The following is a 19,741-nucleotide window of genomic DNA, read 5'->3' as shown; positions in this document are numbered from 1 at the left end:
GTAAGGTTGGGGGGCAGGGATGGTTAGGAAGCAATTATCTTGCTGTTTTGTCCTGGAAGAATACCAACTAATCATTTTAATGAGTGTTTTGAAGTTCTTATAGGCATTTTTAAATAGATGAAAGAATGCTAGATTAACTCAAGTTCTCTTGAGCAGTGAAGTGATAGTTAAACAGATTAAAAATATTATCTGAGTAGGCCAATTCTGCCTCCCGTGCCCATTGGACTAGTCCTGTTCAGACAAGGAACCAACAGACGTGGGGTCTTTGCCCTGATCACAGTTTCTAAGTGAGTTTCTAGAGTGTCTGAAGTAGAGCAAGGTGATCACCACCAAGAAGGTACTTACTTTGCTTACTGTCACTTGGTGGCAGTCTCTTGGCCGGTTCTAAAATTTTGCCAGCCGTGGCAGTTAGATAATTTAAGTACTGGTTTGTGGACTTAGCATTGCTTTGAGGAAAGCTTTGCAACCGATTTTCCTAGATGCGGACCTTCTTATATTGTGATCCTCCATAGCCATGGTGTCCTAGAATCTGCAGGCTTTCAAGTAGACTTTTTATGAATCAGTTTACCTTCATATCTCTGTTTAAATGGAGGACTCCTCTCTAGGAGCGGAAATACGTTTTCATAGGCCAGTGAAAGTCTGTTCTGTCAGTCTGGCCCTTTGTAGAAAGACTGCTTGTTCTTTCTACCTCCACAAGTTCAGGAGGCATCCTGGCAATGGCAGCACCCTGGGCTCCACACCCGGCCCGGCCCAGGGTGAGCGAGGGTATTCGTGTTTCCTGCCAGGCACGCGGGGGATTGTGGGTGGAGCTGGGGCTCTGCTGGGGTCTGTGTGGGCCCTTCTGTTCCTCCGCGCCTCCTTGCTCTTGGTGTTTAGATGGACTCTAGCCGCTTAGTTTCCGGTGCTTGTTCTGAAGTGTTGGTAGGGCAGGTTTCAGAGAAGGCCTTCCACTTGGATTCAGTGGTAAGCTGCGTAAGTTACTTTCCCAGTAATCTCTCCTGGAGGGGTGTGGCATAACAGTGATCGTGCTTATGGTCCCCGGAGTTTGCTTTTTCAGCCCTTCATTTCCTGGAGTGACCAGCGGGAGCTTTTATCCTCTTTCCGTCCTCCCCTAGTGCCCGTTGAGCAAAGAACAGGATTCTTGTTGAATGAAGTGATTTGGCTTCGGTAGAGGATTAAAGCAAATGGGCTTTGATCTGTAATGCCAGTGCCAGCACCTTGCCAGGGGCATGGTACCCACCAGCAGCCAGCTGAGAGCCATGGGTTTTAATGAAAGACTTGAAGCGCGGAGCACGTACTGGTTACAGGCCCGTGTTCGAGGGACCAGCAGAGCTGTGGGTGCACATGCGGTGCAGGCGCAGACACCCGGCCCACGGGCGGGTTCCAGATCCTCTGAGCCCCCGTCATCGGCACACTCTGGCCCCTCTCTGCTGCGGGGAGTTGCATGTGACTGTACCTTGGGGAACGTAGAGTCCCGAGAGCGCTAATCCTCGTGTCCTGCCTTCCAGACAGGCGCCAGTGGTGTGCCATTGCCGTCCTCTTCGTGGTCCTGCTGGTCGTGCTGGTCCTCCTCCTTGTGCTGTGACACGGCCAGCGCAGCCCCTCCTGCACTCGAACCCGGGGAGGCGGGCAGCGGCGCCGGGCGTTGCCGTCCCCTCCTGCTTCTCTCTGGAAGACGCGGCCTGCACTGACCCCCCTCCCCGTGACCCCACCACTGACAGCTGCTCTGACCCGGCGCTGGCAGGGCCACGGGGAACACCGGGTGGACGACCATGCGCTCCTGGCCCGCCTGGCCCGCTCTGAGGATGGCCCGCCACTGCTTTGCCTCCCAGGCCTCACGCCCCAAGGACGGCCTCGGAGGAATCCAGAAAATTCCGCAGACTCCACTAGCGCTTGCTGTTGCTCATTCCATCCATCTCAGACAGCTCTTTTCTCCGGCCCAGACCCTTCCCCCGGCTCCGACGGCGCACCGCGGTCCTGTCCCGATGAGCCCTGTCCGGAGTGCGGGCTCCCAGGCACGTTTCATTCCCCGCCGCCCCTGACAGCCGGTCGCTGATGGGAACAGAAGGCCCAAGAAGCAGTTTGTGACAGAAGACGCACCGATCCATTTTTCAGGGATAAGTGCTGGGATAAAATTGCTTTTCCAGGCACATTATTTTGTGGTAGAAATAGCTAATGGAGAATAATGGAAAGCACTAGGCTTTGGGGATGCTAACAACGGGTGGCTTGAACTGAAGGGAGGAGAGGGTGGCAGGACCCAGTTTGCACAGCTGAGGGAACGGTGGGTGAGGTTGCTGGAGGTCAGAGCCTTGCCAAATTCACGTTGCTGTCCTGGTGCAGCTTGTATTTTTAGGACCACCTTTAACTGTATGGCTACAGCACACTTGAACGGGTTAGGGTCCCTGGCCAGCCTCCTCGACGGTTAGGTCACTCCTGTGGCACTCTGCACCGGGGGCGGGGGGCGGGGGGGGGGGGGGGGAGGTCACGGTTGGGAGTGGTTAGTACATCATTAGCACAGCGACACTCAGAAACCATAATGACAAAAAAGGCTAGTTCTGAACCAGACTTCTCTTACCCTGTGAGTCATGGCAAGAATGGGTAGGTGAACTTGAGGGTTTTTCCCCCCCTAAGATGACAACTCAGTTTTTTGGTTTTTTTAATCATCCATTCAAATAACTGAGCCAATCCAAATTTAAATAATGGATGCTTTAATTGAGTTTTAGTAGCTGAAACTGCTGAGATGCTAAATTTCAGGCTTCTGATGACTTTTTAAATGCCTCCAACGTACACGTGTCTATAGGATATTTATATAGCCTCCCTGATGCTGTCACCACTGTTGAAGCAGCAGCTGACCCAGAGCCTGGCAGGGGAGGCCGTGGCTGTCCTCACCATCTTTTTGTGCACTTGGAAAGCACAGCCAACATCCGGATAGAGCTCTAGCTTGGACTTCTTGTTTCCTCATCTGTTGGGGTCCACTCCTCGGCACACTGGTTGGTTTTTTTTCTTTTTAATTTTTTTTCTTGTTTGTCTTTCTTGTTTATTTGCTTTCGGCTTCCCCCCCCCCCCCGCCCTTTTTTGTGATTTGCAAAGATGTACTTGCCCAGCTGACTTTTGACTTGCACTTTTTAATAAATATTTGTAACAGTTTTTTAAAGAAGGGTATTTTCTCATGGTTAGGATCATGGTAGGTAAGTAAATCTGCCTGTTGATGAAAGCTAAAAGCAGATTTATAAAACTAAAAGGGTGGTTGACATCCACGTTTACAGTCAACTCTGATATATAAATAAGTTATTTTTTTCAAATTAGCAAAAAAAAAAGATTACTACAAAGGGCTTCCAATATAGGGTACTAGGTTATTTGTTTTACAAAGTTTTGAGACTCATTCAAATAGTCTTCTCTAAACTTAGAACAGGGATGGTCCTTAGATTTGCATTAAAATATACAGGTCTTTGTTAAACATAAATGAGGACCTTGTCTCAGTACTGTATCCACACTCCACATCACAAGAGGCAGTAGGCATCCTAATGGCCTGTAGGATTATGCTCTTTACAAGCCATGCTGTTGTCCTCCTATTACCAGATTTACTGTGCCCCACACAACTGTCGCATGTGTCAGTGGGGCTTGTTGGGAACACGCCTGGTCATGAATGAGTAAGATGCTTCCCTGGTGTCGGAGGGGAGGGGGGCTGGGGGGGGGCGGCAGGTTTTGTGATCTGAAGGCTTAATTACTAAGTGTTTGGATGAATCTAGAATCGGCATGATGACCTCACCTAATTTCAAGTGTTTGCTGAACAGTGGCTATTGTAGACGAGACTCCTGAAGCCGAAGAGGGAATTATTTATGAGGAGGAAAGTTTACTTGAAAATACAAGCACTGCGTGCGTGCTCCCTGCAGGCCCCTGTCTCCTCGCCTCAGAGGAACTGCTCTTTGACAGGCAGCCTCTTAATATCTTCGTCAGAGCCGGGTCTGCCCCAGGCATAACTCCTGGCCCAGCGGGCTTGATCCTGGGCTTGACCCTGTTGGGCCTACGGGGCATCGCTACAGATGAGTGTTCATTTGAAAGCTTCCACCCAGACCGCAAACCAGGGAGGTCCAAGAGAGTAACCCAGGGGCTTAGGTTGACTTTTGAGGACAAATGTTGCCTCCTCGGTGATCCTGACACTGCCGGGCTCCAGAGGGCACCTAAGTGGTTCCCCGGCCGATAGGAGGGGGAGAGCAGTGGACACCGGCAACCCCCCCGCGCTGCTCAGGGGCACATCCTAGAAGCGGTTGGGCTTTCTCCAGCTTCTGCACCTCGACACGTACTCATCATTTCTAAGGAAGTGGCAGAATGTGATGGATAAAGAGAAACAGCTCAACTTGCGTTTATTGCAAGAACGTTTTTCTAATCAGCTGATTTGGGGGGTTAATTGGGGGAATGAACCGTTGAGAGAGTTAGCCAGAGTGGGGGATCCAGCTGGAAAACCGAAATACCTTTAGGTTTTCATCCTCGTCTTTGATCTTGCCTTTGTGTGGACTGAAAACGCCCCGTGCTCTCTGTGTGCCCGCTGCTGGGTGGCAGTTGGAAGTCACTGCGTGTGTGTTACATGACGATCTTCACGCCAGAGCCGAAGGGGGAGAGATTTGGGAGCTTGCCCATTATTCTCTGCTTTTAGCCAGAGTTAAACAGACTGATGGGTCTGGTAGCCAACCACTTGGCAACTTCTACTCCTTCTCACCTCGTGAGATTCAGGGCTGTGAAGAGAAATCTAGTCTAACTCCAACAGAAATCTGTCTCTGTTAAGTGTTTTACCTTCTGTAAGCGAAGGTGGCAGAGCCAAGATCTTTCTTCTGGTAATTTCCCTGGCTATAAAGTGAGACCATTACCTTTCTAGAGAATTCATAGCATTTGAAGATCTAGGAACTGAATTATACATAGGAGTTGCTTTTCAGCTCGGTGGACTCGGATCGCTTGGCTTCACCTTGTACTGCAGGATGAACTTGGAAGTGGAACAAAATTGGGACAGTCTGAAAAGCAGAAGTTCCAAAACGCGGCATGCACTACCTCCCTCTTTGTGTTCCTCTCGCTGGCATTTCTTTCCCTCCCAGGTTTTTGAAGAATAACATTTTTGAAAAACGTGTTCTTTCTCAAGAGCAGAGAGAGGTGAAACCAAAGAGCTCTCAGACCTTCCTCCCCTCTGTCACACCGCGTCACGCCTGACCTGAGTTGGTTCACGAAGACCACGCCCCACGGAATGGGCCTGGGCTGCTGGCAGGGGTGCAGCAGCGCCCCGCCCCCCCCCCCCCCCCCCCGGGCCTCTGCTTCTGAGGGAGGGGCAGTCCCATCACCAGGCTGGCCTGATGAGGGGAGACCCACTCTCTGTTCTGTCCGCTGCCCTGTCCTAGCTCTCGTGAATGTGCTTGTGCAGCAGTCCGTCGGATGCGAATGCGGACACCAGGCTCCCCGTGTTTACTTGCCGTCCTGCTCACTGGGAAGCTGCCGACTGGTATTGAGTCCAGAAAATCAAGAGAATTCTGAGCAGAGGGAAACAGCCGTCCAGGCGAGGGCAGCCCTGCGGTGACCCTCTGAGACAGAAGCCCGCACAGCTTAGCACAGGTCGCTCCGTGGGGCCGAAACTCCAGACCTGCTGGCTTCTGGGGCCAGCATCCCTGACCTACGCTCGGAAGCGTGCGGACCACCCAGCGCGGCCCTTTTGTTTTAGAGACGAGACCACTCACTGCAGCTCCCCCAGCAGACAGGGCAGCATTTGCCGGGGTGCGTCTTGGGCTGGGCCCCAGGGAGCTCGTATACTGCGTGCGGCCAGTGACCTCAGCGGCACAAGAGGGTAGGCCGGCGGTGGCCTGTCGTGCTCACCCCTCGCTCCAGCTTCTGGGCGTCTGCTTTTGGACAAACACTGAGGCTCCGAAAGTTCCAGCGGCCCCTTGGCCGTGTTGCTGCCATCTACCTGCATGTGACAGCTCCTTATTACGTTAGAGTCTCTTTACCAATGCAGGGGTGGGGAGGTGGGGAGGAAGGAGAAAGAGCTTGGTTTCCCTCTGACGTAGACTAATGTGTTGGTGCTGTTTTCCTTCCAATGTGACCTTTGTCCAGAAATGCCCCTCCCCAAGGCCGTGTGGACGGTAACTGCACTTCAGCAGTCATTGTCCCAGTCACCTGCCCGACTGCTTGGTAGGGACCTGGTTTGCCAAGTGCAGCCAGTGAGAAAGTGTATTTTACCTTCTTTTTTTTTTTTTTTTTTTTTTTTTTTAAGGCTATGAATTCTTGAACCCAGAAGCCACTTGATCCTCCAGGGGGTGTTAGACATAAGACCACCCGGCTTCATTGTTTGTTGACCAAAGCTCTCGGGCCTTGTTCTGTCATCCTGGCGGTACCCCAGCACTCCACATGAGCCAGGCTGTGTGTCAGCCCGGGGGTGACCCCACGTCCAGGGTTGTTCTTGCTGGACTCTGCAGAGAGCGGGCTTTAGCCGGGACCATGCTACTGAACAGGAATCACAGCCCTGGGGTTAAGTCTGCTCTGGGAGAGGCAGACGTCCTAGTCCTCAGGAAAAGAGAGAGTCTGCAGGGTGGGGAGAGGCCAGCCAGGTGTTCCCACTAAGAAGTTACTAGAACTTACCTGTAAGCTTGATGTGGGTGTGTCCTAACTTGACCCAGGAGAATGCCCTGGGTGAGGGTGGCCTGGAAACCAGGAAAGGGCCAAAGACCGCAAGCTGTAAATGATTGTGGATTTGTTTTGTGTTAAGTGGAGATCGGCTCTCACTGGCTCATTTGTAATCAGAAATTAGTGTGATGAAAAAATCAAATGTGTAATACGTGGCAACACTCAGCAGGACTAAACTGTCGTATTTTTCTTCCAAGGATACATAACCTACGGTGTTTTATTTTTAAATAACCAGAAGGCACAAACTAAAGACGTGAGATCAAGGATTCGAATTTAAAATGCCTGGGTGATTTCCAGATGGTGTGCACCCCCCCCTTCCTCCCCACGAGAAGAGCCCAGTAGCCCTGGTGCCAGTTTACACCCCCCTCCACAGGTAGATACATTCTTGCTCTTTCGACAGGCTGGATCTCCCAAGTGTGGTGTGGGACCAGCAGCGGCGGCATGGCCCCTGAGCTTGCTAGAAATGCAGGTTCTCAGGCCCACCTGGATCTGCTGAATCACAGACTCTGGGGGTGAGGCCAGTGGGCTGTGTTTCACAAGCCTTCCAGGGGATTCTGCTGCCCACTGTAGTTTCAGAATCACTGCTCCTGCATCATGGAATTTAGGCTACAGTAAACCATCCCTGCATAATAAAACCTCTTCCATAGCTTTGATCGTAATCCTGACATTAAACAAACTGATGACACTATAAACTTGAAAACTTTTTAAAAATACTTGCGTAAGAAAAATCTCAACTAGCCGTCTTTCAAAGTGGTATTTTTACACCCTGAAGTCTATCAGTAATGTTTCTTATTTCTGCTCTTGAAATCATGTTACAGCTGTACAAAGAATACTGTTCAGTATTAAAAGAGAAATGGAGAGACCATGACCTTTGTCAGTTGTTGTTTTTTAAGTTTTGTTTTTCTCTTATTTCTTTTCATACTTACATACAGCTCCTTCCTTCTGCCCCCACCAGTAAACACAGACATATGCGTATGCCTGGGGTGGGGAAAGTGTGTGGCTGTTGGAAGATCTGAATTATAAATTGTGCTCTCTTGGGCTGGGCAAGTTACGTGAATTATTAAACCCCAAAATAACCACATTATGGATTCAGAATACCATACGGCACAGTTTCAGTTGGGACAAGGAGTGTGGGGAGCAGAGAAACAACACAAAAGGAACTGAGTCTTTTATTTCCCCCTCACCCAAGTGCTGGCCAGCAAGAACACTGGCCATCCCAGTTGGCAGGTGAAAGAGCCTTCCTTCGATTCTGTGTTGGACAAGATGACGAGGCTATATAAGCTCCTTAAGGACAGGGACCTTCATCATCCCATCTGTCCTCATCATCTTCCCTCATTATCTGAACACCTTCTATGTGCCCAGCACCATTCTAGGTGCTTCATCTGTATTAATGCAGATGATACTTAAAATGGTGTTTTGAAACTATGAAGTTACCTCATCTAGTATTATCTCAAATGTGCAGATGAGGGAACGGGGACACAAGTGATTTCTCAAGGTCACACAGCTGAGACGAGGCAGAGCCACTTGGTGGCTCTCAGTGCTACCACAGAAATTGGGACATCCGTGCTTCATGAGTCCCCAGCTTGACTTCCCCCAAATGTAATAGCTAAGGAGGGTTAACACACGTCAACATACTAACCAGCCTTGCTAGAGGAATGAATGCTTATTTTGAGGGTTACAGTTAATATTTGAGAAGGAAGGGCTGTGTGTACCCCCTGATAAAAGCAAATCTGCCCCTCTCCCAGGCCTGGGGAGCTGCGGACTGTGTGGCGTCGAGAAAAAGCCAGCCGTGTACAAGGCTGAGGGTTCTGGAGCCACCAGCACGTTGACTCCACTCGTGGCTCTGCTGCGCAGCAAAAGAGTGATTTGCTGTCTCTCACAAGGTCCCCACTGGCTACAAGTCTTACATAAAACTCACGTTGAAAATACAAGAGGAGACCTGGGGCAAAAATGAAACTCCCAGGAAGGGAAGGCCTGTCCATACTGCCACAATGCTGCACCGTCCAAGAGGACATAAACCTCGATCCTTGGCACCTTGGGGGCGTCACTGGTCTGGAAACAGGGACCCTTCTACCAAGACGACACTGACAACTGGAACATTAGCGGCGGCTCCATTTGGTGCAGATGCAGGCAAAGCCTGGGCACGAACATCCCCACCAATACATCTCTCGGTAGGTGAGGTGTTCCAGAGCCCAGCTTGGATGGCCAAATCGCCAACCTTTCTGACCTCTGCAGTGGTATCCCCTTCCTCACCACACCGTTGGATGCATTCTAGCTGCGTTCACAAAAGTTCACATTAAGATTGGCCAGCCTTTGCGAAGAGGTCATCAACTCATAGGAACAGATTTCTCAAATTTTATACCTAATTAGCAGCTAAAACTTCTGGCCAACATTTGATAAGAATCTGACGTGCTGGCAGGTCTTTGATCATGGGCATCGGGGACACGATGGGGAGTGAAATTTTGGTCTTCATTTCATTCTTACAACCCCACGAGGGAAACCCCGTTGAGGCCCAGTTTACACCCACAAACGGGCATGAGCATCGAAGACGTTTGCCCAAGGGTAAATGAGGAAGAGGTAGGGTCAGGAGGAGGACCCAGGTCTGACTGGACCAGTATGAGGCCAGCGTCCCTTCAAAGAGAAAAGAGCTGTAGTAGGAGTTGGTGGTGGGTTAAAGCACTGCTCTAAGGAGTGAAGATAAAGCACGGACACCAGGTACCCTGGACTTGACCGCGTCTCAAATCCCATATGCCTACTGTACAGTTAAGAGATCTGCTAAGCCAAGGACCTCAGGCAGGCTGGCCTTGCTGATAAAATGTTTTGGAGCTTTTATTTGGCTGGAAACGGGCAAAAAGTAAGTGAGCCAGACTCCTGATACGAACTCGGAAAAGCCTGGAGACGTCTGTGGAGCCCAGGGTGAGGATCAGAGCTGTGGCATCTGAATGCTGCTGTGAGCTCCCGCCACTGCCAGCGTTCTGTGCTCCTGAGAGAACACCAGAGCTCGGATGGAGGCTGCTGAGCCCACGGCTGGCTCGTCTGGGAAGTCTTTCTTCTCACCAGGTGGAGTGGGGCCTCCTGCCTGGGGCTTCCATTGTACCCCTTGGCACACTGGTCTGTCTCTCTTCACAGCTGTAGCTGTCTCCACCCTGGGGATGTGGGCATCCCAAGGGCGGGGCAGGCCTCTCCCCAGTACCTGGCACCTGGCCAGACCCCTGAGGACAGCCCCACACTGCGAATTGGGGCCTGAGCCCAGATTGCAGAAGGACAAGACAAAGGCAGGCCCAGCGGGCACCCAGGCATCCACAGAAGAGCCCCGGATGCCCTCCAGGCCTGGCAGGGCAGCTGTTAAAGCCTGGCTCCATGGGCAGAGATTCAGAGCCAATGACAGCAGCCCCTTCCTCAGGGCCCGGCGCTCCGACCTGGCCAAGCCCACAGCCTGAGAGAGCTGGGAAGAGCTTCTTGCCAAGGAAAGCTGCTGCCATTTCTAAGCAGGTGCTCTGGCTCTGTAGGAAGGAGGGAAACTTCAGAGAGGATGGTGGGGAGGGAGGGAGAGAGGGGGAGGGGAGAGAGGGGATCCGGTGACAGCCTTGTGAATGGCTCCAGAACCAACCTGGGGATTTGGGGTAGGAAATGGGTTGAACAGATGGACCAGGGAAGCCCAGGTGTTGCCAGGTAAGTTTGATGGAGGATAAGCAAGAAACTCTATTTGAAAAGAGAGCCACAATAAAGAGCCCTGGCACCCGATTATATGGGAGCACAGGGAAGAGGAACAAAGTCAGCATGCAGGTGTTCCTGGAATGCTTCCCTGGACAGCTGGACAGGCATCTCTAGTATTTTTGAAGGCTGCCAAGAAGTCCGCGGGTGGACAAGGGAAAGGGTGTTCCAGCAAGGGCATACGAATTAGCAGCAGGAAATGGGTGAGAGAATGCGGGAATCTGGGGCGAGCCAGATCAGGGATCCAACAGCTCCTGCCCCTAAGTACCCACGCGGGAATCCCACTGCACGGAGGCCGGTTTGGAGGACCAGGAAGTCCAGTCACCTCACTGTACCCTGCCCCTGGGACACGGGCTTCTCGGCGACAAGGCTGTAGGATCAAGGATGCCTCTTCCCCTAGGGGCCACGCACATACGGACGAGCCACCAGTCCAGGAAGGTTCAGCAGCGTTCTGCAGGCAGCGCACCGCTGGAAGAGGTCGCGGAGGTCGGATGTGGAGCTCCAGGTAACAGAGGACGGAGGCAGCCTCCCCTCCAACCACCACTCCCCCAGGCCGTGCCGAGGGCGTGTTCTCAGCGCGCTCCAGAGCAGGGGTCAGAACGATCCTTTAAGTTACAGCTCAGGACACACACACACACACCCCTCTGAAAAAATTGGTTCTCAAACAAAACCTACAAGTGCCTTGTGCGAAACGCTACTTTTTAAAATATTGGTGTCGACCCACAAGACATGACCCACGAGTGGGTTACGCCTGCTTTTCGGAAACTCTGTTCTGGAAAATGATCTTGTCCCCACTTCCTCCCGCCCCCCGCGGGGAGATGGGAGCGCCCAGGCAATTTCCCTGCAGAAAAACGAGTCGAACCCCTCACGCCGCCCTGGTGAAGATGGGGGACGGGGGTGCTGGGGGCAGGGGTCGGCCCAACCCGGGTGTTCGAGGGCCTCCGGATGAGGTGAGCCCCACAGGGTTCCAGGAGGGAGGACGTGCACAGGCTGGCCGTCACAGAGGGACGGGTTCAAATCCATTCTCCGCTAGTAATATTTGCAATGTGACCTTAGATAAATAATTTAAACCTGAGTCTTCGGCTGCCAGTTTGCAAGCAGAGATAAGTAGTCCGTTCCTCGCAGAATTGCCTCAAGGATTCAGTACTGAATCCTTAACGTCCCCAACAGAGCTCTGGGAGATCGGAGGAGCAGAGCAGGCTGGGAGACGGCACGGTGCACGCCTTTGAATTAACCTTCATTTCCCAAATCCGAGCTGCGCCTGTGGTTCCTCCATCCTGAGTGAGACTCGGAACACTGCGCGTACCGGTCCCCATTCTGCGCCCCCCGCCACGCGTGCCAGTCCTGAGTCGCCTCGCTTCCCGTCCCATCCCTCCCTCCTGCTCAGGCCAGTCCTCCCGGTTGTCCGCTCCCGCGGTCCCCAGCCGTGCGTCCCTCCGGGGCAAAGTGAGGGCCAGCCTCTTCCCGGCCTCCGGCGCCCAGCGAGGGCTCCTGCGTCGTGTGTCTGTTGGGGGCTGGGAGCGTGCAACCCGTCCCCACCCCGCCCCCAGCCTCTGGAAAACTGCCGGCTCCAGCCGTCCTGCGCCTCCAACCGAGCCCGCGCCAGGCCGGGCGGCCCCGGGGCGGGGCAGTGCGGCCAGAGCCCCGTCTCCCGCGCCGGCCCCCGCGGACGCCAGGAAGGACAGCGCGGACACGACAGCGGGAGGGCGGGCGGCGCGCAACAAAGGCCGCGAGGCCGGCGCGGAGGGCACCTCCCGGGCGGCCGAGTGGCAGGGAGGGCGCACCCGCGGGGAGCCAGCCGCCTGTGCGACCTGCCCGGACCCGCGGGATCGCCCCGCCCGGCCGTCCCGACTTGCAGGCGACACGCGCGTCGGAGCAGAGTAGCCTGGCGGGGAGGGCGCGGGGCGGTTGCCTGCGAACAGTCGCCTCCAGGTCGCTGACACGCGACAAATTTCGGTCCCCCTCCCAGGGAACCTGGTGCCGACCGCACTCCGCCTTGGAGATGAGCTCTCGCCCCCCGCCGGCCCCTCCGCCACCGAGAAGAGGCGACCTGAAAAAAAAAGGTTCTAGCAGGCGACGGTGGGAGGGAGGTTGGCCAGGGACAGCCCTTCCCTCCCAGATCCCCCCCCCCCCCCCCCGGCTTCCGCTAGCGACTTCTGACCTTGCGCCCCACCCCCACCTGTCACCCTAAGGATATTGACATGTCTGAGGCCCAAGTTGGAGCCACTTTCTGTTCTGTGTAGTCCCCAAATCTGATGGCTTCTGTGGAGAGAGCTCTGGACACAGAATACCAATAAACTGCCCTGGGGGGTGGGGGGATGGGGGAAGGTCATAGGTTAGGTACAGGAAAAAGCCACCTTTGCGCACGCTGTTATCTTCTGTGCCTGAACGTCCTTTTCTTCATCCTTCCTGTAAGTTCCTACTCATGTTACAAAACCCTGCGTGGGTGTCCCTTGTTGGTAAGCTCCCTCCCCCAGCTGATCACTCAGGCTGTCTACCCCAGAGGCCAGGTGCCAGGCTCTCCTGCCGCACACACCAGGCCATGTGGGCATGTTTGTGTCTCCCTGAGACTATGGCAGCTTGAGCCCGTCTTTCTCATCTCCAGGGGATCCTTGCCTGTCAAAGGGCCTAGCTCCTAGTTACTCCACTAGGTTCTAAGCAGGCGCTTTCTGACAGTCCTGTGGGTGACACAGGGCTGACCTGGTTAGCAGCTCCCCAGACAGAGCAGATGGGGACGTCAGGCAGGTGTCTGGAGGAACCAAAGTCCCCACCCACCTACACGAGTCAGGGCCCCTGGCCTCACGTTACTCAGGAAGAAGTGCAGGTCTAGTTCACACAGTCCAGAGTGTCTACTCCCCTCTGTCAAGCCTTTTTCGGGAGGGGGGGGGGGGGAGGTGGGAGATGTCACAGCTGGAAGAGTGGCCTTGAGTCAGAGAGGCCAGGTCTGAATGTCCTATCACTGTTGCTCAACTCAGCTCTCCATCTGTGTAAAGACAGATGATACACAGGGCATAAATGGCAGGTCTGTTTTTAAGGACTACATAAGATGTGTCAAGAGCCTGGCCCTGGCCCTGGGAGGTAACAAAAGCAGATGCCCATTATTGCTTAGAGACCTTTCCCAGTCCTGTCCTGGCCAGAGCCCTCTACTTTCCCTTCCTTCCCAGCTGGAGCTGGGAAGGCACGTTGTCCTCACCATACAGAGAAAACAGAGGTGCCTTTGCTCCCATAAGTTTTTTTCAATATGAAATTTCCCAAGTTTCATGAGCTCAAGGCCAGGAATTGGGGGTACAGGAGCTGCCAGGGTTTTCCCCATGACTACTTCCTGTCCTGCCATGGGGCCATTTCCAAGCTTTGGGGGCCCCAGGTTGGTCTCTGAGATGTTCCAGCACCCTCTTCACACCCTTAAGGCCCAAACACTTGTTCCACTGGCCCCTCTGCTCACCTGCTGGAGCCACCCCTCCTCATTCCCCATCCCAGGTGGCTCAGTCTCCCCATCCTGCAGCGCTCTGGGGCTCTGGGAGCACCCTTCACCCCCCTAGCCTCCAGGGGGCAGTAAAGAGGGAGTTTTAACTGGCTCCTGCAGGTAAGGCCTGGACCCAGGAGAACATTCACTATACATTCCACAGGATTGCCAGTCCCCTCCCCCCCATCACCTTTCCCTCAGGCCACATGTACCCTTCAGTGACCTTGCCCAGTGAAAGCTGCTATGAACACTCATTTTAACTAAGGCTGTGTGTTTTATCAAGTTCTAAAACAGTACTGAACTGCTCACTGCACCCCTCACCCCAGCATCACCCACCGGAGTCCCCTAGCTCCATTCTTTCCCCTGTTCATAAACGCACCTTGCCCCAGGCTCCTCTCTCAGCCAGAGGACTGTCCCTGGAGGCTTCTGCATCCACCCTGGCTGTCACCCCTACCCTGGGGGACTACCCTAGCCTTCCCTCTGGCATGCTCAATACAGTTCACTTCTGTCCCTGTGTCCTCCCTCCCTCTGTCCCCAATTCAGGCCCCTGCTCTTGGCCACTCAAGGTCAAGTGAACATCCAGCCCAGAATTTAGCGACTTGGAGTGAGAGAAGCTTCAGCTTTGCTTTTTAATAATTTAAGACTGACACACGGCCATCCATTCCCAGAGAGTCCCAACCCTTTGGGCCTAGAGCAGGGAAGCAACCTGGTGAGACAGCCCATCCCCCTGCCTGTACCCTGTCATTGCACTTCCTGCTGACCCACCCACAGCTGCCACCAGGGAGTCTGGGCAGAGAGCTTGTGGCTGGGGACAGCCTGGCACCAGCCACAGCCATGCCCACACTCTACAGGAGAAGGAAGACAGGCCCTCACCGCCAGCTCCAGTGTTGCCTTGGGCAGAGGCAGAGGGCAGGCTGGTGGGGGCAGGGCTGGCCAGTCCTACTGGCCATGGCTGCTCTTCCTGGAAATTCGTCTGGTTTTTTTTTCCCTTCAACTTTATATATCACAAAAATTTCCCAGAAACTCTTAATATTCTGGCTACCAGATAACATCTCCCAGATGTTCTCACACCAGACCACATGTTCCAATGTTTGGCTTGGAATATATGGCCAAGGGCTGTAAGGCTGTCACTCCAGGACACTTTGCCCATTTCCAGAAAAAGAACAAAGGTGTTCAATGGGATGTGGAAGGAATGAGACTTTAAAGGCAGGCTCAAGGCCAATATGGCCAAGAACTTTCTTTGGTTCTGGAGTGTGGAAGGCTGGGGGAGCCCTTGACAGAGAGTGGGACAGGACTTGGGGGTGAAGAGGTGGTCAGGGGCCAACCCCAGTACCTGCCGCCTCTCTCTCCTCTTGCCAACAAAGGTAAGGAAAGAGGCTGACCCCGCTTCTTGCATTGAAGGAGATCCAGGTCTTTTTTCCCCAGTTCCACGTAAATTAACATCCTTAAAACACACAAGCAGGCTCCTGCCCTCACGTATGGTGGTCAATCACGGACGCCCTGCCACGGGGGTTACATGCCACGGTCATCTGTCTTTGGTCCACAAAGCAGCTTTGTGTAGTGCATTTCCATTCCTCCTAGGCCAGTTCAGGGCTTCTGCGGGAGTGACTGTGCGGGGCGGGAGCACCGCTGGGTCACCGAGGGACGGGCCTCTGCCTCAGCACACGGATTGACAAGCTGTCTGCGTGGGCCAGGAGCTCCTTGATATGAGCCAAGCCCAGCCCTGCAACTTTGGCCCCATTTACCTCGAGGATCTCATCCCCTACCCCCAGCAGCCCTGAGTACAGCTTGGCCATGCTCGAATCAGCTATCTCCTGCACGTAGAACCCTGCAAAGGAAAACAGAACAATTTAACAGGTGAAATCCAAGGACACGCAGCTCTGTGGAACGCTGACCAGGTGGGTGCTGGTGAGCGTGGGGTGGGGAAGCAGGTGCTCACACAGGGCACTTCTCCATGCACACACATACACACACACCCTCATCATTCTACCTCATAACCACAAGGCTTTCTACATAGATACAGTGTGCCTGCCCTCATGGTATAATTTCATTTTTCTGTCTCCTCTTTTAAAATGCCCTTTAAGCTGTTATTATTTGTGTGTACCCCAGTGTGAATGAGCTAACCTTATCTTTTTCTGGGATGAGCTTTGATTGTAGAATAAGGAGGAAACTGATGTTCGAAAATTAAGAAAAAGACCTACTATATGCCTGGTACTGTGCTAGGTAGGATTCATAAATACGATCAAGTTGCTGTCTTCAAGTAGCTGGAGTGGTGGGAAGGCTCACTGGAGTAATGAACGTGGCTGAGGTCAAATGCAAATCTGGTTTGCTTCCTATTATTGTCCAGGACTAGCACTAGCCTCAATCTTCCTCGGATGTGGTGGCTCACTTGACCTTTATTCACACACATCCTGTCCCCCACACTGCCCCTAAGAAGGCCCTGCTGGCCAGTATGACCACATCCCCTGGGTCTCTTAGGTGCAGAGCGAGCTGGAGAGAGCCTGCTTCTTCCCCTTTCCCTGGGTCTGACTTGGCAAACCCACGTCAGTGGAGCAGGCCCTGTGGAGGCTTGGGGCTGGCGAGGCTGAGTTCCCCTTGCCTCTCCTGGCTACACAGTGCAGGGAGTCCTGCTGAGGGACCCTTCTCACCTCAACTTCTGCTGAAAACCTTCCAAACTCCCCTTGGATTTAGAGATTAAAGGGTCTTTCAGGGAAAGCTGGCCACCACCCCGCTTCACAGGCTGAGTGCACGCAGGTATCTGAGAGCACAAGCCTGGGGTGCGGACTGTGTGCAGCAGACATCACCTGTGGAACTCAGTGGGCAGCTCAGCCCCACCGGAGACACCCTCATCGCTGCCCAGCCCGGGCTGGCCTGGCCTGCACGCTGCTCTCTACTCCTCTTCCTGGAATCAGCGTCCTTAGAAAGGGCCGCATAGGGGCACCTCACCCGGTTCTTCCGACTCTGGCCTGTAGGCATTTAACACACTCGGGCCAGGGGAGGTCCTCCCTCTGCTCCCCACAGCCCCATAGGAGCTTTGCTCAGCCCAGCTTCTGGCCCCAACAGAAAGCAAGCTGTCCAAAGCTGCCCACTGAAATGGGAGTCTGGAAGCACCACCATCTCCTTTAAAGCACCTGAAGGCTGATCACTCTGAGTTTAGCAAAACCAATCTTCTGACACATTCCCTCTCCCGGGGCTGGGTCGTGGAACTCCCTCTAGGTGCTTCTTGGCCGACCGGTGCCTTTGCCGCAGGGTTGCCTCCCTGCCCACCCGCCTGCCTGCCATCCGCTGTGTGAAGCTTTTCTCCCGGCCCCATCTTCCACCTCTTCCGTCTGGGGGCTCTACCCGCTTGCCTGCCTCGTCAGTGTGCTGGTAGTGTGGGGGAGGCAGTGTGCTGCCTACAGAAATGGCTGCCCTACAGCAGACAGGCGGGTGCAGAGTGATGAGAAACCCCAGAAGCATGTAGCAGCCAGAGCTGGACCAGACACTGACATCGTGCCAGCGTTCTCGAGGAGTCTCTGAGGTAGGCTTCACAATGGAAAGTCATGACAAAAATGTGACGGAGAGACCGCTGTTGTAGGTATTTATTGCCTGCTGGAAATGGCCTTTGTTAAGCATGTATGGTCTCTATGGTACTCAGAAGCAGAAGACAAAGCCTGCTGTTCTCAAATGCTTGTATACAATCAGATGTGACAGCCAGCAAGTGAACCCCAGCATCCTGACGTTTTAGCGGGGAATGCAGACCAGCCCCAGCTCACGGCCCACCTGAGGCCCAGCAGAAGTGGAGCCGTGGCTGTTGGAGGCCAGTCTGTGGCAAGGAGGCCCTAGGACCAGTCATGCTCCGGGTGCCTGCGGATCTCTGTGTTATATCTGATGGCCAACTGCAGCAGGAGCAGGGCAGGGGAGAGGTCGTACCAACCCAGGGGAGGGGTGCCCTGGGGGGCAGGCCAGGGCGGAGCCCAAGGAGCCCTTGGCCATTACAGACCCCTGCCCATCAGACATCAACTCCATGACAGGTGGGGGAGGGGCTCCCACGGTCTGCAAAGGGGCCTAACGGGACTTTTGGGGAGCATGAGGCGCATAGCACCACGTCTGGTTGTATGTGACCTCACACGGACAGGCGGTACAGATCACGGTGGTCCCTGTTGGAGTTCTGCTCCCCAAATACAAGTTCTCTTTCTGAAGAGGGAAGGGGAGAAAAGAGCCGGGCATTTTCCTATGCACATCACTGGATGCTCCTTATGACTCTTCCAGGTAGGTTTTATTATTTTCATTTTACAGATTCGAGAACTGAGATTCAGAGGGGTTAAGTAACCTGCTCAAGGTCACACAGCCAGCAGAGGCTCTGGAGTACGAACCATGCCGTGTTGTCTAACTCTATGCCTCTGTACCACCCCTCTGGGAGGCCGACCGCCTCTCACCTGAGGAGGGAGGAAGCTGAGGGAAAAGGTGGAGTAGCTAACAGTCCGCTGATTGCTGTATGATGATCAGTATAGGTTCACAAATGCCATCTCCCTGTGAGGTCATTGTACCCTCCTAAGGTCTAGAGTGGGGAGAAACTCATTTTCTTCCTCTCACGCTCATAGAAAATCCATCAGCAAACTGAGTCAAACTGCCTTCAAGTCAACCAGAATGCAACCACTTCTCACCATTTCTGCTGCCCCCCCCCGCCCCAGCCCAAGTCGCCACTGTCAAGTTTTTCCACTGAAATAACTTTAAAACCGGTCTCCCTGGTCCACCTTTAACCCACTAACGTCCATTCACAGTCCAGCAGCTGGTCAGTGACAGTACAAGCACAAATCAGGGCACAATAGTCCCTGCTCCAAGCCCCTGGTGGCTCCCAGCTCACTTGGCGGGAAAGCCAAAGCCCTTCTGGGCTCAGCGCTGTCTCTTCCTCTTGCCGCTCTGTCCAGATCCACCTCCTTGCAGGTCTTCTGACAGCCAAGCTCATTCCCACCCTCTGGGCCTCTTCGAGCCCCTTCCCTCTGCCTGGAATGCTCTTTCTCCAGACACCATACTGCTGCTCCTTCACTCCTGTAAGTGCTGTTGTGTCCTCTGCACAGAAAAGCTGTCGCCCCCTGCTCCCACAGGCACTCCCATCTCTCAGGTCCTTACCCTGCTTTGTTTGGGTTTGTGTCTCAGTACTTTCGGCTCTCTGGCACATATAATGCAAAACGTATACAAATGCAAACCTTTTTGTAGATATAGTCTACCTCCCTCACTGGAATGTGGACTCCTGAGGACAGGAGTTCTGTCTGTTCTGTTTACTGCCAGATACCCAGCATCTAAAACACCTAGTAGGTGCTCAGTATAAACGTGTTGAAACAATGAATGATGGATCAGATGTCAGAACTTGCTGTGGTCTGCATATCTGGCAGTGAGCAGATTTTTCCCAGGTTAAATGACTTTGACCTAGGAGATCAAAGCACAGGACTAAACCCTCCTCAGCAGAGTGCAGCCAGGGCAGGATTCCTGTGAACATCACCCTTTGGAGCCAGCGCCAAGGGAGGGACCTGGACGCACAGACAGGCAGGCACATTCCACATGCCCAGACATACTCAGCAGCTGGAGGAAGGGAACCATTAAACACATCAGTCACATCAAAGGGATCGCCGGGAACCAGCAGGCACAGTCTCCCTTGGGCACTACAACAAAAAGATGGCCTTCAAGATTCTGATTTCAAGACGTCAGCAGAGAGCAGAGGGGCACTGGAGTCAGGCTTGCTATCTCTGCCCCCTCCAGCAGCCCCACACCAGACCCTTCCAGAAGAGTGCCTGAAGGGAGAATTCCAGTCCTTTTGCTAAGAGGCTGTCTGCATTGAGAGCTCCACTTCTCAGCCACAGACTGGAAATGATCACGGCCAAAAGGCATTGCTGTGGTTTACTAAGGCCCCAGGGATGTGGAGCC

The 19,741-nt window shown here is 53.7% G+C and overlaps 2 protein-coding genes across 5 annotated transcripts in view; one reads left to right on the top strand and one right to left on the bottom strand.

The window, feature by feature from the left end:
• STX6 (syntaxin 6) overlaps positions 1-7,528 on the top strand; it is a 51,377-nt gene extending 43,849 nt beyond the window's left edge. The window contains exon 8 of the mRNA XM_015062877.3: positions 1,509-7,528. Within this exon, the coding sequence (XP_014918363.1) occupies positions 1,509-1,585 (77 nt within the window). The 3' untranslated portion in view covers positions 1,586-7,528. The remainder of the gene's footprint in view (positions 1-1,508) is intronic.
• KIAA1614 (KIAA1614 ortholog) overlaps positions 6,218-19,741 on the bottom strand; it is a 51,725-nt gene continuing 38,201 nt past the window's right edge. For all 4 annotated transcript variants that reach the window (XM_053209674.1, XM_053209673.1, XM_027074420.2 and 1 more), the window contains exon 10: positions 6,218-15,665. In XM_053209674.1, coding sequence (XP_053065649.1) covers positions 15,472-15,665 — 194 coding nt within the window. In that variant the 3' untranslated portion in view covers positions 6,218-15,471. The remainder of the gene's footprint in view (positions 15,666-19,741) is intronic.

This window comes from Acinonyx jubatus, chromosome E4 (genome assembly GCF_027475565.1).
Source record: "Acinonyx jubatus isolate Ajub_Pintada_27869175 chromosome E4, VMU_Ajub_asm_v1.0, whole genome shotgun sequence".
Classification (NCBI taxonomy): domain Eukaryota; kingdom Metazoa; phylum Chordata; class Mammalia; order Carnivora; family Felidae; genus Acinonyx; species Acinonyx jubatus.
The sequence above is the reverse complement of the archived record's forward strand: the minus strand, read 5'-3'. Positions and strand labels throughout refer to the sequence as shown.